This window comes from Barbus barbus (assembly GCF_936440315.1).
Source record: "Barbus barbus genome assembly, chromosome: 35".
Lineage (NCBI taxonomy): Eukaryota > Metazoa > Chordata > Actinopteri > Cypriniformes > Cyprinidae > Barbus > Barbus barbus.
In genome coordinates this window covers 5,897,799-5,913,141 of record NC_136763.1, presented here as the reverse complement: position 1 = coordinate 5,913,141, position 15,343 = coordinate 5,897,799, and the positions used below count along the sequence as shown (strand labels likewise).

General features: G+C 35.9%; 1 protein-coding gene and 1 pseudogene across 3 annotated transcripts; one reads left to right on the top strand and one right to left on the bottom strand.

Annotated features, from left to right (window-relative positions):
* The first annotated feature begins 139 nt into the window (after positions 1 to 139).
* On the top strand, positions 140 to 5,516 carry LOC306854675 (putative transmembrane reductase CYB561D1). Of its 2 annotated transcripts, XR_013782865.1 has the most exons (4): positions 169 to 566; positions 1,256 to 1,293; positions 2,515 to 3,072; positions 3,715 to 5,516. XR_013782865.1 is itself a non-coding variant. In XM_079392877.1 (3 exons), exons 1-3 carry the CDS (start codon positions 392 to 394, stop codon positions 3,016 to 3,018), a joined length of 717 nt encoding a protein of 238 aa, XP_079249003.1. In that variant the 5' UTR covers positions 140 to 391; the 3' UTR covers positions 3,019 to 5,516. The 2 variants fall into 2 exon arrangements, 1 of the variants encoding a protein (XP_079249003.1); XM_079392877.1 differs by having other exon boundaries at positions 140 to 566; positions 2,515 to 5,516.
* Positions 5,517 to 6,079: 563 nt separating this feature from the next.
* On the bottom strand, positions 6,080 to 14,454 carry LOC306854767 (zinc finger and BTB domain-containing protein 40-like; annotated as a pseudogene). Its single transcript has 13 exons — positions 13,998 to 14,454; positions 13,785 to 13,906; positions 12,901 to 12,972; positions 11,804 to 11,975; positions 11,574 to 11,710; positions 11,398 to 11,481; positions 10,828 to 10,986; positions 10,382 to 10,724; positions 9,049 to 9,411; positions 8,891 to 8,970; positions 8,306 to 8,465; positions 7,987 to 8,213; positions 6,080 to 6,268 (listed from the first exon to the last, which is right to left on the bottom strand). The product of its transcript is annotated as a zinc finger and BTB domain-containing protein 40-like (transcript).
* Positions 14,455 to 15,343: the final 889 nt, after the last annotated feature.

Here is a 15,343-nt window from a genome sequence, read left to right as displayed (position 1 = left end):
GATTACAGTTAAGTATCATGTTATGAATATTAAAAAGACTATGGTGACGTTCCTCGGCTGCGCACCAATGGCGAACGCTTGGCTGTTGAATATTAATGTGGTCGTATTCGTGTTGCTAGGTAACCTTCCAATCGCAACTGCATGGCTCATGAATATTAAGAGCCAATCCTTTACTGTAGTAGGACTCAAAGCCAGGAAATGCGTGCTGCTGTCACAAACACGAAAATGGCACCCAACAGGAATAACAACCTAGCTACCGGATGTTTCAGAAGTTAAAATATTATGCGTTTCGGTTTTGTGAAGCTCAGTAGGAATGACACTTAAGATGTATTTCTATTGCGTGATTTAGGCGTGCATGTAAAAGTCCCGAGTCGCGAATTAATCCTCAGGAATGGCGAGAGGGACGCGCTCGTCCTCGGATGTGGAGTACAGCGCGGTGGGAGAGGGGCTCGGGATGCGGGAGTTCTGGCTCTATGTGTGGCTGCGCAGAGCCGCTGTGCTCGCTGCACACATCATCTCACTGGGCCTGGTCATCCTCGTATCCATACTGTCCAGACCAGGGACAAGTGAGTAGTTTTTTGTGATGTACTGTGGTAGTACCATGGTATCAGCCGGTAATGTCATGGAAATTCAAGGTAACGTTAACGTTACTTAAAAATACCATAGCACGCGTCCAAAAATCTGATGCTATACCAATTTATGGTGTTAAAAAGTATTGGTTATACTTTATAAGTATTCATAACATAAAACACAAACACATGCAATATCTGACAGATTAATATTAAATATGGGCCTACATTGATTTGTGAATATGTCTGAGTATATAGAAATGAAAGGGCCACGTCATTTCTACTCCAAATGTATTCATTTAACAACAAAACTAGAAATACCTTGGTTTTTAGATGTTACCATGTTTTGGAAGTGTACTATTCAAATTTTATGATATTGTTTAAAGTATATTGGAGTACCATGGGTTATAAATACAATAATCAGTCACTATCATGGTATGTATCAAAGTACTGTGATATTACAATGGTTTTGAATATTTTTATATGTTTTTGACAAGGTGATTTAACAGTATTTTGATGTTTCAATTTGAAAGTACAGAGAAGAACCATGGTATATTACTATATGCATTTTTGCAACACGACCATATACTAATGACAATAAGCTTCTTCTCTTAAAATTAATATAAAGTATTTCAAAATATTACAAATCTCTGTTTTACTTTAACTCCTGTGTTTATTGATTTCAGGTCTCTTCTCATGGCATCCCGTCTGCATGTCACTTGGGGTAATTTTTTATTTTTTTTGCATTCAAATACACAAAATATTTTAGAGTGTATCATGTTTTCAGCTGTAGACTGATAAAAAAGGATAATATTTTAAATATATAATCACTCCTGGAGTTTTTAATAATGCATTGTGCCTCAGAGATGTTCAGCCTCTCAGGGAATGAATAAAATATGTCTTCTGTAAATAATGAATTTGTGGTGAAACACAAAGACAATGGAATTAGCTTCCGCTGCTTTCCTGGTGGAATCTGATTACATTCACCTTGATGACAAAGATGGCACATTCTGTACTAATAATGTGACGTGACCTGACAGAGGTCAGTCTCAGATTTTGACTCATGTCCAGTAAAGGAAATAGACTTTTGTTTCCCATTTTCTAAAAAAAATTGTTTTAAACAGTTTTTTGTGCTTTCTGTTTATTAAAAAATCCTGAAAAATTGCATCAGTTTGCACAAAAATATTTAGCAGCTCAAACTATTTTTAAAATTGATTAATAATAAGAAATGTTTCTTGAGCAACAAATCAGCATTAGAATGATTTCTGAAGGATCATGTGATATTAAAGACTAGAGTAAGGGGCTGTTCCCATACGCATTTCTCAATTCCAATGCAGTACTTTTCCATTGTTTTTCTATGTAACCACACACTAGATAGACGTGAATGACCGTTGCGTCTACGTCTTTTGCAGTGTCTCGTACACGAGTGCTGCATTTAAAAGAATTTCATGTTTTACACGCTCAGCATGGTTAGTAATGTAAAGTTCCAAAACAATGGACCAATCAGAGGACCCTGGAGGTGGGACAAGCATTTTTTACAATAGCAATTTGGCTTGGCAACTGTTTTGTTGACAGCAACATGGCAGAAGAGAGGCATTCTGCGTTGCACTTTTTTAAAATCCATTCCTTAGCCCTGCATCTCACATTTTTAGACACGAAGATGCATTATGTGTGAACGGCCCTTAAGAGACTTTTTCAAAAACATTTAAAAATCCATCCCAACTTTTGGAACAAAGTATACATCCTGCTTACTAACTAAGTATCTATGTGCTCATGGTTGCGACAGTATAATCTTGATCTTTTTTTTTTTGGCAGAAATTAGTAGACTTTGAGAAGAATATTTACATATATTGAACATTTCCATTTCAAAAGAGCAGGAAAATGCTGTTTTATGTAACTTTAAGCTTCTTCGTGAAAGCTTTACTAATTCTCTCTTCTGTTTTAGTTTTGTCTGTGCATGACAGAAGGGATCCTGCTTTTCTCCGCCGATGGCAGCCCGTTCTGCTTCAAATCGCGTAAGTGGAAGGTCCGTCTGCACTGGTTCTTACAGGCTCTGCTGCTGGTGTGTGGAGCTACAGGATTCTGCTTCATGGTGGCCAGCAAGAACATAAAGGAGCATCCTCACTTCACTTCCTGGCACAGCCTGCTGGGAGTCGCTACGATGGCTGCTACCGTGCTGCAGGCGATCTGTGGTGTCTTTCTCATCTTCCCCAAACTCATCAGTCCTCGCTCGTTTCCTCGGTTGAGACTGTATCATGCCACCTGTGGTCTGGTGGCCTACCTGCTGGCCACCGTCACTGTCATGTCAGCCATGTTTACAGACTGGTTTCAGGCATCGGTGACAGGCACAGCCTGGTATATATTCCTACTCCTCCCACTTTTTCCTGCCTTAGTGGTGATGAACCAAATAACTAGTGCCTTCCTGCCCAAAAAGAAGATTACTAGCTGAAAACTAAAGCCTGAAATTAGAGCCTATTTATCTGAACTATAGTAGGCTTTAGAAGCAGCACTACTCTGTGATGACATAAAAAAACAAAACATTTTGATATTTTAAATGGTGTGCACTCATATAACATTTTGGCTCTGCTCAAAATGGCACACTTTATGTGTACTTGCAGTCTGGTAAAGGTAGAGACAGAAATACTCATTTCTGCATAAAATGGTAAACACTAAGCATTCATCCAGGTCTGTAGGTGCCAGTATAAAGTCCAAGAGTACTGTTGTATTTTTAGAGAACAAATTAGAGCCAGCAAAAATGAAATCGCTTACTTTTTGAGTAGGTACTACATCTTTTGATGACTATTTTTGCATACTATATAGTTGAAAAAAATCACCACCAGTGAGTATGCGATTTCTGACGCAGCCCAGACAGCATTTTTGTGCCCTTGAAGTACACTTTCAGTAAGAGGAGTGATCATAGAGACTTTCCAATGAAAGTGAACAACTTCAAGGAATAGTTCCCCAAAAATTTTGTCATTAATTACCCTCATGTCATTCCAAAACTAAGACCTTCGTTCATCTTCAGAACACAAATGAAGGTATTTTCGATCAAATGTAACTGAATGTTCCCCGACCCAGAAAGGCAGGAAGGACATCGTCAAAACAGTCCATGTGACATCAGTGGTTCAACTTTAATTTTACGAAGCTGCAAGAATACTTTTTGTGTGCAAAGAAAACAAAAATAACTTTATTCTACGAATTTCTGGGAACATTTTTGTTGCGTTGCTGTCTATGCAGGGACAGAAAGCTCTCGAATTTCATCAAAAATATCTTAATTGAAGGAATTGAACGAAAGTCTTGTGGGTTTGAAATGACAGAAGAGTGAGTAATTAATGATAGAATTTTCATTTTAGGGTGAACTATCCCTTTAAGGCCGTTAGTGAAATCTATTTAGTCACTTTAAGGAAGTGAATATGCTGTTAATGATAACATGATCCAGCGAGTCCTTGTGATTTATTGTGAAACCTCAGGTAAATTATTTTAGATTCTACTTGGGAATTTATTGTTCCCAAGGACTATGCACTGAAAATATAGTTGCATTTTGCATATTTTCAGTATTTACGTAATTTTGGTTAAAAACACAAAGAATGTTTAACCTTCATAGTGAGTCTGGTGAACTTATGCTCACTATTAAATTAATTCACCCTAAGTGCACATTTAAGTATGTTGACTACTGATATTCTGTTCTTGAGGACATGCTTGAACATTATAAATGAGTCATTCTCTATATACATATTTTTTTAAACTTAATACAAGCAACTGGCTGTACTTTGCACAGGACACATTTTTTGTGATGAATTGAGAGCTGTGTTACTACCGTGTTACTATGCACTGCTGAATAGGGAGCTTTGCTGACATTTGCATTGTAAGAATATGCTTATTGTATTATAGCAAGCTTGGAAAAGTTATATGCATTGTCACCTTCTCTTCACATTCTCTTCTTTCAACACTTGTCTGTGTGAGTTTTGCATTATTTTAGAGTGCTGTTTGTTTATGTTGCAGTTTTTCATTGTGTGCCTTCATTCATATGAAACCGTATGATACCGACATAACATGATATAAAAATGTTATTTTGAGTTTTTTCTTTGTATGGACTAGGAATGCTAGGAGAAATTTGTCATACCCCACATTTATTTTTATTATGGCTGATAACCAGCTTGTGTGTGTGTGTATTTTTACAGTAGTTGTTCATCCCAAAATTAAAATTTGTTAGAAATTGACTCACTTTTAGACCATCCGAGATGTAGATGAGTTTGATTCTTAATCGGAACAGATTTGGAGAAATTTAGCATTACATCACTTGTTTGCCAACAGATCCTCTGCAGTGAATGGGTGCCGTCAGAATGAGAGTCCAAACAGCTGATAAAAACATCACAATAATCCACAAGAAACTAATTTATCTACATCTTGGATTGCCTGAGGATGTGTAAATTTCAAGCTAAATTTGCTCAATATAACAATATCAAAATAAATCTAATTTAGCTTGAAATTTGTGTACATGTTGCTTTAAAGCTTTATTTGTAAAGTCAGAACCAGTATAGTTATTTGCATTATGTGGCACATGATAACTAGAAATTATTTGTTTGTGTCTTGTGTATATTTATGCCTGTATTATATTTGTACTAAATACTAACAGTCAAATGTTATAATGTTTATGTGTATTGGACTCTGACTGAATTGCAGTGTACACTTATTTTTTGTGTAACTGCACAATGTGGTCAGATTTTAAGATTTAAGAGCTACACTCTTATGAATGTAAAAAACAATGACTCAGGGTTGTCTATGAATTATTGGCATATTAAATAAAAACTATACATATATTTGACTATTTTACTCTATGCAGTATGAGAAATATTTGAGGGTTGGTGTGGTCTTTCATATGAACAGTAAATGATTGTTTTTACTCAATGCTTTGTGAATTTCTGTAAAATAAACTTATAATTTTACAAAAAGACCTACCTGCTTATGTCACACTTATTAAAAACATTTACATTTATACTTGAACAAATTTCATTTGTTCTCTGACAAACTTTCTCATCTCTATTTAAAATTGCATTCATCTGATTGTAGAAATTAAAGTTGATCAAACAGTCCGCTTGGGTCACAAAATATTTTTTACGTAATAAGTTATGTTTAGTGGAAAAAACAATCATAAAGCATGCCAGAAACAAAAATCATCTCTGTACATGAAGCTTGGTCAGAGGTAGATAATGTGTTGGAAACAAATTCAAGGGACTTTTCTCATTTAAAATCCATTTGTGCTTGTCTGAACACTTAATAAATAGTTCATAATGAAACAGTGAAAAGAGATTCAGACTGCACTGAAGCGACTGATGTCATCTAACACTATTTGATTTTGCATGCTTGTGTACGCTAAGCCTGAAAACACTCTTCCAAGAGAGAAAAAATCAAGTGACCCAGAGACTATAATGTGTTCATTAAAAATCATATTCATTCTTGTACAAAAAAAAAACTAACACGATTGGTAAAATCACAAGGGCTGAAGTCCTTTAGTACCATGTGTAATCCCACATAAAGATCGAAAGTTCACTGGCCCTCTTCATGATTCCAGCGCTGCTGGCTGCTTCCTGCTGATCACCCAGAGCCACAAACACCAGCAGTGACCCTTCAATCCGGGATTGCTCGAGGCTAATTACTGGCTCTGCCTCTTGACCGGCTGCATCCTCACACTGAGTCAACTGAAAGAGTCACAAATACCTCGATTGTTGACAAGGAAGCCATTTTCTATAATAATTAAATAATTACTCATTTTGTTTTGTTTAATAGATATATTGAAGATAGTGTTTTCACAACATTTCCGTTTCATGATCATTTATCCCAATTTTGATATAATAGTAAAAATGAATGTGCTAATGAAAACACTTGTTCATTTATTCAATAATAATAATTATACATCAATAATACTAATAATAACACGAAAAATTATAGTGGTGTATATTATAATTATTATTGTAGTGAAATAATTTAATCATTAAGTAAAACATGGAATTTATGCTTAACAGTATAATCCTCATATAATTGTTTTTATGTACTATGTGCATGTTCATCATCCTTTTAAACAATATTTGCACTGCAGAATAAATTAAATCTCACTTCCCACAAATAAACACACAATTTCTAATATCTTAAAGAAATAGTTCACCCAATAAGGAAAGTTCTGTCATTAATCACCCTCATGTTGTTCCAAACCCATAAGACATTCATTCATCTTCAAGACACGAATTAAGATATTTTTAATGAAATCCGAGAGCTTTCTGATCCGACAGACAGCAGTGTTGGGGGTAACGCATTACAAGTTACGTAATCAGGTTACTTTTTCAAGTAACTAGTAAAGTAACGCATTACTTTTTAATTTACAAGAAGTTACTTTTTCAAAAAAATAAATCAGGAGTACAGAGACGTGTGCGCTGTGTGAACATGATGTTAGTTCTAATGTGAATGTGCATTAATTCATCTCACTTGCAAAAAAACTGATTTAGTATTAATCAAAATTAATTAAAACAGTGAAATGACACAAAATATGACGCGAACCTGCAATAATTAAATATGTTAAACAACACAAATGTATCTAATCCCATTTTATTAACCAATGTCTTTGCTGCTGACCTTTGATAACAATTGTGCTTCATTGTTTTTTTTATTGCTGAAGAGTGTTGAAGCTTCTTCTCCTGCGTTCTACTGTACAGATGTGAATTTACTCTTCCTTCAGCCTGAGGTTTATTCATTACACTTTTTGGTGTGAAAGGGCTTTTACATTTGCTATAATTAGAACTTCTTGCATTAAAAACAATCAAGCCCTGCTCATATTTAAAAAGTAACGCATGTAACGCATTACTTTCCATAAAAAGTATGTAATTAGTTACATACTTTAGGGAGTAACGCAATATTGTAATGCATTACTTTTAAAAGTAACTTTCCCCAACTCTGACAGACAGCAACACAACTGACACGTTCAAGGCACAGAAAGGTAGTAAGGACATCGTTAAAATAGTCCATGTGATATCAGTGGTTCAACCGTTATGTTATGAAGCTACGAGAATACTTTTTGGGAAAACTTTAGAAGAAAACTAAAATAGCGACTTTATTCAACAATTTCATCTATTCCGTGCCAGTCTTCAACACGTGTCCACGAGAATACCAGGATGCATTTTAACGATGTCCTCACTAATTTTCTGGGTCTCGAACGTCTCAGTTGTGTTGCAGGGACAGAAAGCTCTCGGATTTCATCAGAAATATCTTAATTTGTGCCCCGAAGATGAACAGGTCTTACAAGTCAGAAACGAGATGAGGGTGAATAATTAATGACAGAATTTTCATTTTTGGGTAAACTATACCTGTAAAAGTTTGAATATGAGAGATTTTTGATTTGAGACAATAAGAGAGGTCGGGGCGTCACTGTTTGAGCACTAGAGGCCTGTGTCTGTGCTTCCTCTTGCATGACCTGCAGATGTTTGGACAGGAAGTGCTGCTGGAACTCAGGCTCTGAGGTGAAGTGGAGAGAGCAGACCATACAGCTGAACACAGAGCCGGTCTGACTCGCCTGACCGCTGCATATGTGCTGCTGTAACTCCTGCTCGCTCGTCATAGTGCTGTCACAGTTCACACACTTCCACAAGCGCACTTCTGAACAACAAACGCACACACGATCAATACTAGTAAATGTAACTAACAGTAACAGTAGTAATAACTTTCTAGGATCGGTTTTCACTCCTCACCTGTGTGATTGGTTATATGGTGTTTTAACAGACTATTTCGGTTACTAAACGTCTTGTCGCACTTGTCCCACTGCAGCAGAGATTTGATGGCTTTGTTACCCTGGGCAGAGACCATCTCAGGGTGAGCCGTACGATTGTGGTACCACAGACCAGAGAGCGTCTGAAACACATAAAATCAATAAATTTGTATGTTTATTTTATATTTTATCTTATATTTAAAATAAATACATACAATTAAAAAAAATAACTACACATGTAATTAAAAGAATATATTGTCCTCATTTGTAAGTCGCTTTAGATAAAAGTGTCTGCTAAATAACTAAATGTAAAATGTAATATATATTTGTATATATAATTTTAGATTATACAAATATTCAAACAATATTATTATATAATTAAAAGATAATTCTATAATACTCATCAAATATTCAACCACAATTGATTCTAACATTGATAATAAAAAATGTTTGATCAGCAAATCAGCGTATTAGAATGATTTCTGAAGGATAATGTGGTACTGAAGACTAAATATAAATGTAATTATAAATATATGTAAATATATATGTAATTTATATAAAGATGCACCTCTTGGATGTGCTGTCGGAGCTCGTCCAAAGAGGAGAAACTCACCCGGCATTTCTGGCCGTCATGTGGTTCTGTAATGTCTGATGGGACAAATAACATTTTAGTTTGCGTTTGTTATGAAGTTAAATATATCAAGTGACTGGTGTGGATGTGCTCACTATGAAAGTTCTGGAGATGGACGGACAGCCCGTTGGCTTGTTTGAAATTTTACCTGCAAATTCAGAAATTCACCATGTTGGTTTCCACATGTGCTACTATATATATAATATACGCACAATCACAAAAAAAGTTTGAACCATCCCACCCTCAGCATGCTTCTTCTTGGTGTGGTATGAGAGAGCGGCAGCCACGGAAAAGCTCATGTCACAGTGTTTACAGTGGAAGGGTTTTTCTCCTGTGTGTAGACGCATGTGGTTCTTCAGAGACGAGGTGGCAGCAAACTTTGCCCCACACTCCTCGCATGCGTATGGTCTCTCCTCGAAATGTTCAGTGCGTTTATGATATAAAAGACCTGAAAGATATAAGCACTGAACACATAAAGCAGTGCTGACAAAAGAGTGTTTGGTGTCTAAGGTCCATTTTGTGTCCAAAAATGTCCTCAGACACTTTTCACCTTTCACATATTTATTTTAATTTTGTGGAGATGTAGTGTTTTCACATTTCAACATTTCACACCAGTAAAGTTTTTAGGATACTCTGTACCAATTTTGATACCATAGCAAAAAGTAACATGCTAATGAAAACACTTGTTTATTTAATTAATAACAATAATAATAATTCTAATAATAACAACACTAACAATAATTACTATAATATAATAGTGTATATTATTATTATTATCATCATCACTTAAATCATAATAACATAATATGCATGTGTAATGAATAACGATATATTGTTTATTGTTTTTAAATAAACAAGTGTTTTCAATAACATATCAGCTTAATAATGATATTAATTAATTGCTATTTTTGTATAATCATATTAGTAATTAGCATTATAGTGTGTATTTTCATTTGATAACATAATATATATATAGATTTATTATATTTATATTATCATTTACCATAATAATAATTAATATTATTTAATTTGTAATATAAACATAAATATGACAATTAAAAAATATTTAGATTTAATGTTCTTCAACAATCATTATAGTTGTTGTTAATGAAAGTTAAATATTAAAATATGGTTATGGTCAGGGTTAGGATTAGGGTTACTTGCATGTAATTATGCATTATTTATTGTTATTACATGTAACGTGTAAAAAGGACACCTCAAAATAAAGTGTTACCAAATATTATTATACTAATAATAATTACAAATTAAATGAAAACAATGGCTTCAAGTTTTCAAGTACTTTTGACATCATAATGGAGAGACACACTAAATTATTATTTATAAGAGGATACTGTTGCAGGCCAGTTTTGGATCTGCGTCACTTGTATGTGCCAGTATTTTTTAAACTTGAAAAGGATCATTGCATACCTGAAGAGACTTTTCACACGTCACATGGTACTTGTTCTGTTTTCTTCTTCTTTGCTGGAGGGCCACCATGGACTTCCATACAGTGCTGATGAAGGCTCTTGAGCGTTGGAAAGACCATTGAGCACTCGGAGCAGCGCTGCTCCTTCTCCGGGGCCAGGGCACAGCCTTTCTTATGCTTTATCAGACTTAAAGTCAAACGTCTTTTTGCACCACTCGCAGCGGTAGGACACAGGGACAGCCTTTCTTCGGCCTTTTATTTTGGACTCGACTCCATCATCATCCTCAGAGTCTACAGAAGATCCTTCCTGCTCAACCTCAGATTTTGCAGAATCTGGTAGAGGCCCTATTTAGAATATGGATACAATATAAAGGTTTCTTTCCATCAGATACTTTAAAAGTGATGCCAAACTTGGACAGCAATCTCTATGCTCTGAAAAGTCCATCACCAGTATGTTTGAGGTCTTTCAGAGCGGGAAATTCTGCTGGTTGGCAGACAGCAGCTGGCACAGTGAACTGGCAAACTCTGAGTCACGACTCAAAACTCTCTCGACAGTCTGATGAACTGACTCCAGCTCACCATCGGCTCTCCGACAGCTCTGGAGAAACTGGGATGCACAAAAGTAATGTTATATGATATTTTATTTTACATGCTATACATAGGCACAAAAAACAAACTCTGCAGAAAACAATAATTTGATCCCCTGCTGATTTTGTATGTTTACCCACTGACAAAGAAATGATGAGTCTATAATTTTAATGGTAGGTTTATTTGAACAGTGAGAGACAGAATAACAACAACAAAATCCAGAAAAAAACATTTAAAAAAAGTTATAAATTGATTTGCATTTTAATGAGTCAAATAAGTATTTGATTCCCTATGAATCAGCAAGATTTCTGGCTCCCAGGTGTCTTTTATACAGGTAAGGATCTGAGATTAGGAGCACTCTCTTAAAGGGATTGCTCCTAATCTCAGTTTGTTACCTGTATAAAAGACACCTGGGAGCCAGAAACATTACCTGCAGTGAACCATCCAGCGCTGCAGATATCAGCCTTCCAACCACCTCAGAATCTCCTTTCTCTCCCAGAATAGCTTTAATACACTGAATGGATACAAATATATACATTTAAAATATGCTTCCTTGGGCTGAATCCACTCTAAAATTCAAAAAAATGTATAATGCAACACAGGTACCTCTCTCTCATTTGCATTCATATCTGGACCCATTTTAAGGCTCTGCTCGATAAACTGGAGGTCCAGTTTCAGCTCTATGAGTCTGTTCTCATATATTGTCAACAAAACCATCCCACTGCTGTCTTCTGTTGTGTCATCTGACAAAGAATAAGTCATCAGAAGTATTAGACAAGGGAATTTCTGTATGATGAAACAGATAAGGTATTGTTGCCAAGTTTAGCTGTTCATACCCCTTGTGTCTTTCAGGGCCTGCTGAGGCTGAAGCACATCTAAGGAGCTTTCCTTCACTTCATGGAGCAGCATAAGAAATGTTTCTTCACTTATAGTCATCTCCTGGAGTTTACATAACAAACTTTCCACCACCTCCACAGAGGAAGGAGCAGAACAGCACTGCAGCACTACCTTAGAAAGAACAGACACATACACTACTGTTTAAAAGTTTGGCATCAGTAAGATTTTTTTTGTTGTTGGAAAGAAATGAATACTTTATTCAGCAAGGATGCATTAAGTTAGTCAAAAGATTTCTATTTCAAATAAAAGCTTTTCTTCTGAACTTTCTACTCATTAAAGAATCATAAAAAATGTATCAGGTTTACACAAAAATGTAAAGCAGCACAACTGTTTTAACATTAATAATAATAAGAAATGTTTGATCATGTGACACTGAAGATTGGAGTAATGGCTGCTGAAATTTCAGCTTTGCATCACAGGAATAAATTACATTTTAAAATAGATTCAAATAGACGATGGTTATTTCAAATTGTAATAACATTTCACAAAAGTATTGCTTTTACTGCATTATTTTCAAATAAATGCAGCCTCTGTGACCATAAGAGACTTTCCAAAAACATTCAATAAATCTAACTAACCTCAAACCTTTAAATAGTAGTAGTGTATATTTAACAAATTATAATCAATGTACTGTTGTACTGTTCTTTATAAGAAACTGCAAGGGACAAATATACCTCTTTTTCCACGTGCATTGGTCAAAAGCTCTGAGAGGTTGCTGACACTGGAGAGGTGATGAGATATTTGGGCTAAAAGCCCACTAGACCACCGAACTCCTGATGCAGGAACTGTAAGTAAAGAGATCAGTCTCTTTATTTGTACATTCAGTCAAAGTTGAGCAAATTCTGCCTGAAATGTATAGTAATTTTAGTATCCTTTTAATACCCCATGATTCAAAACTTCAAACGTTCACTCAACCTTCTGGCTCGGGACAAGTCTTGTTTCCCTGGTTCTTCAAAACTGATCCCAGCTCAGGATTAAAACATTTTAGCTGTTCTAACAAAGTAAGGACTGTTTGAGCTGACAGGACTTCCTGTACTTTCACAAAATTTAGCAACTTCTGGTAAACCTCATCTGCTGATGGATCTCCTCTGAAGCTCTCCAATATGACCTGCAGAAGATCAGAAGTGAGATATGAATCCAGTCCTAATTGTTTCTTTAGATCATCAACACTTTTTAAAAGAATAGTTCATCCAAAAATGAAAATTTGCTGAATATTTTTTTTACCTTCTGGCCATCCGAGATGAGTTTGTTTTGTCATTGTTACAGTTTGGAGAAATTAAACATAAAGTGACTTGCTAACCAAAGGATACTAGCAGTGAATGGGTGCCGTCAGAATGAGAGTCCACTCCAAACAGCTGCTAAAAACATCGCAATCATCCAGAAATAATCCACACAAATCCATTTCATCAATTAATGTCCAGTAAAGTGAGAAGCGGCATGTTTTTAATAAACAAATTCATCATTACAACAATTTTTAAAATACAAGTCCTCTATAATATTGCTTTCTCCAATGAAAATTTTTGAAATCGAACAATGTTTACAAGCAAAAACCGTCCTAAACAGCTGTAAACAAATATGTGTTGCAATGGCATGAAGTCAAAAATGTTTAATGAGGGATTTGTTTATTACAAATATGCAAACTTTCACTTCAAAAACCGTTAACTGATAGACTGAAGTTATGTGGATTATTGTGATGTTTTTATCAGCTGTTTGGACTCTCATTCTGACGGCACCCATTCACTAAAGAGGACCTATTGGTGAGCAAGTGATGTTATGCTACATTTCCCCAAATCTGTAATGATGAAGGCCTGAGTGAGTAAATTTTGAGCAAATCTTCATTTTTTGGGGTAAACTGTTTAAGAAGTGAATTATCAGTTACATGCAAAACCTTTTATCTCTTTTTTTTTACTATTATTTTACCTGGCGCTGTTCTGTGGATACTGTATCCCACATCTCAAGAACTTTAACATATGACCATCCATTCTGGAGGATTTTTGTGATACCAGCTTGATTTTGAGAGATCAACCCAACTGCACTGTCCTCTGAACACAGAAATAAACATAATTCATAAAAACCATTGGAATAAAGTGATCTCAAACAGAAATCTCTACTATTAATTAGTCCATTTTTTACCTTCAAAACTATTCTTGTCCCTTTTAAGCTCTTCCAATTCAGACGGCTCCTTAGCACAATGTTTAATAACTTGAGGGTTCATCAATTCAGTCTCAGTTTCCACAGAAGTCTGCTTCATGAGGTCAGTGAGAATGTTCTTACAGCCGACGGCCACATAAAACATCTGCAAGCTGTCTGCAGCGGCTATGAGTCGGGTGAAGTTGGGAGGCAGTTTACCAGTGTACACCATGTCCAGAAGAGAAGAAAACTCTTGAGAGGACAGTAATTCTGTGTCGATGGAGATGCCGTCAGAACCTTCCAGAACAGACTTAAATAACACACTGGAGGCTGCCAGCATTAGTTTGTGAGCAGGGTGTGGGGTCTCACCCACCAAAATGGAGCAGTCGCAAAACTGCTTCTCTTTACGTAAAGCATGCAGCTGCTGCATGAGCTGTCGGCTGTAGTTTGGGAGCTCCATCTTGTACCTGTAGAGCTGGAAAAGAGGAAATGCAGAAAAATGTATCAAGTTTATCCTTAAAGTGAGAAAATAATGTCAATGGGTTAAGAAAAAATAATATTGTTTCTGACCCCACTGACAGATACTTGAAGTGAGGTGACATGTGACCCATACTCGGAATTCGTGCTCTGCATTTAACCCATCCAACATGCACACACACACCGTGAACACACACACACACAGCAGTGAACACACACACACACACCGTGAACACACACCCGGAGCAGTGGGCAGCCCGGGGAGCAGTTGGGGATTCGGTGCCTTGCTCAAGGGCACCTCAGTCGTGGTATTGAGGGTGGAGAGAGCACTGGACATTCACTCCCCCCACCTACAATTCCTGCCGGCCGGAGACTCGAACCCGCAACCTTTGGATTACAAGTCCGACTCTCTAACCATTAGGCCAGGACTTCCCCTGTACTTACTTGTTCTTGCCAAACTCAAAGTCAGTATCTTAAATTATTTTGCTTTGCAAGTAAACTCGTCTTGATTTAAGGTTTAGATGTTTGTACTGGAAAACAAGAGTTTATGCTTAAAACAAGAAAGATATGTGGCGTGTGATAACCATTGATTTCCCCACCATGCCATATCATAAGAATATTGTCAGAGCAAATCATAAGCATATCTTCATTTCTAATTTATATTTTTGTTTTAACACTTTGTAGAATTCTTTTCTATTTTTAAACAAATTCAATAAATTTTTATTTATTTTTTCAAAAACAAGGTTTAATGTTTTCTTAAAGTTATTCTCCTGCTCAAGTAAATGTTTCGCGATTTAATCAAGTTTAGATATTTCTATTGGAAAGCAAGAGTTTATGCTGATAAAAAAATATATATTATTTTGCCTTATGTT

Coding starts and splice junctions, on each gene's coding strand:
- LOC306854675 (XM_079392877.1), top strand. CDS start 392: ATGGCGAGAGGGACGCGCTCGTCCTCGGATGTGGAGTACAGCGCGGTG. Junction 567..1,255: donor ACTGTCCAGACCAGGGACAA/GTGAGTAGTTTT, acceptor TATTGATTTCAG/GTCTCTTCTCATGGCATCCC. Junction 1,294..2,514: donor CCGTCTGCATGTCACTTGGG/GTAATTTTTTAT, acceptor CTTCTGTTTTAG/TTTTGTCTGTGCATGACAGA.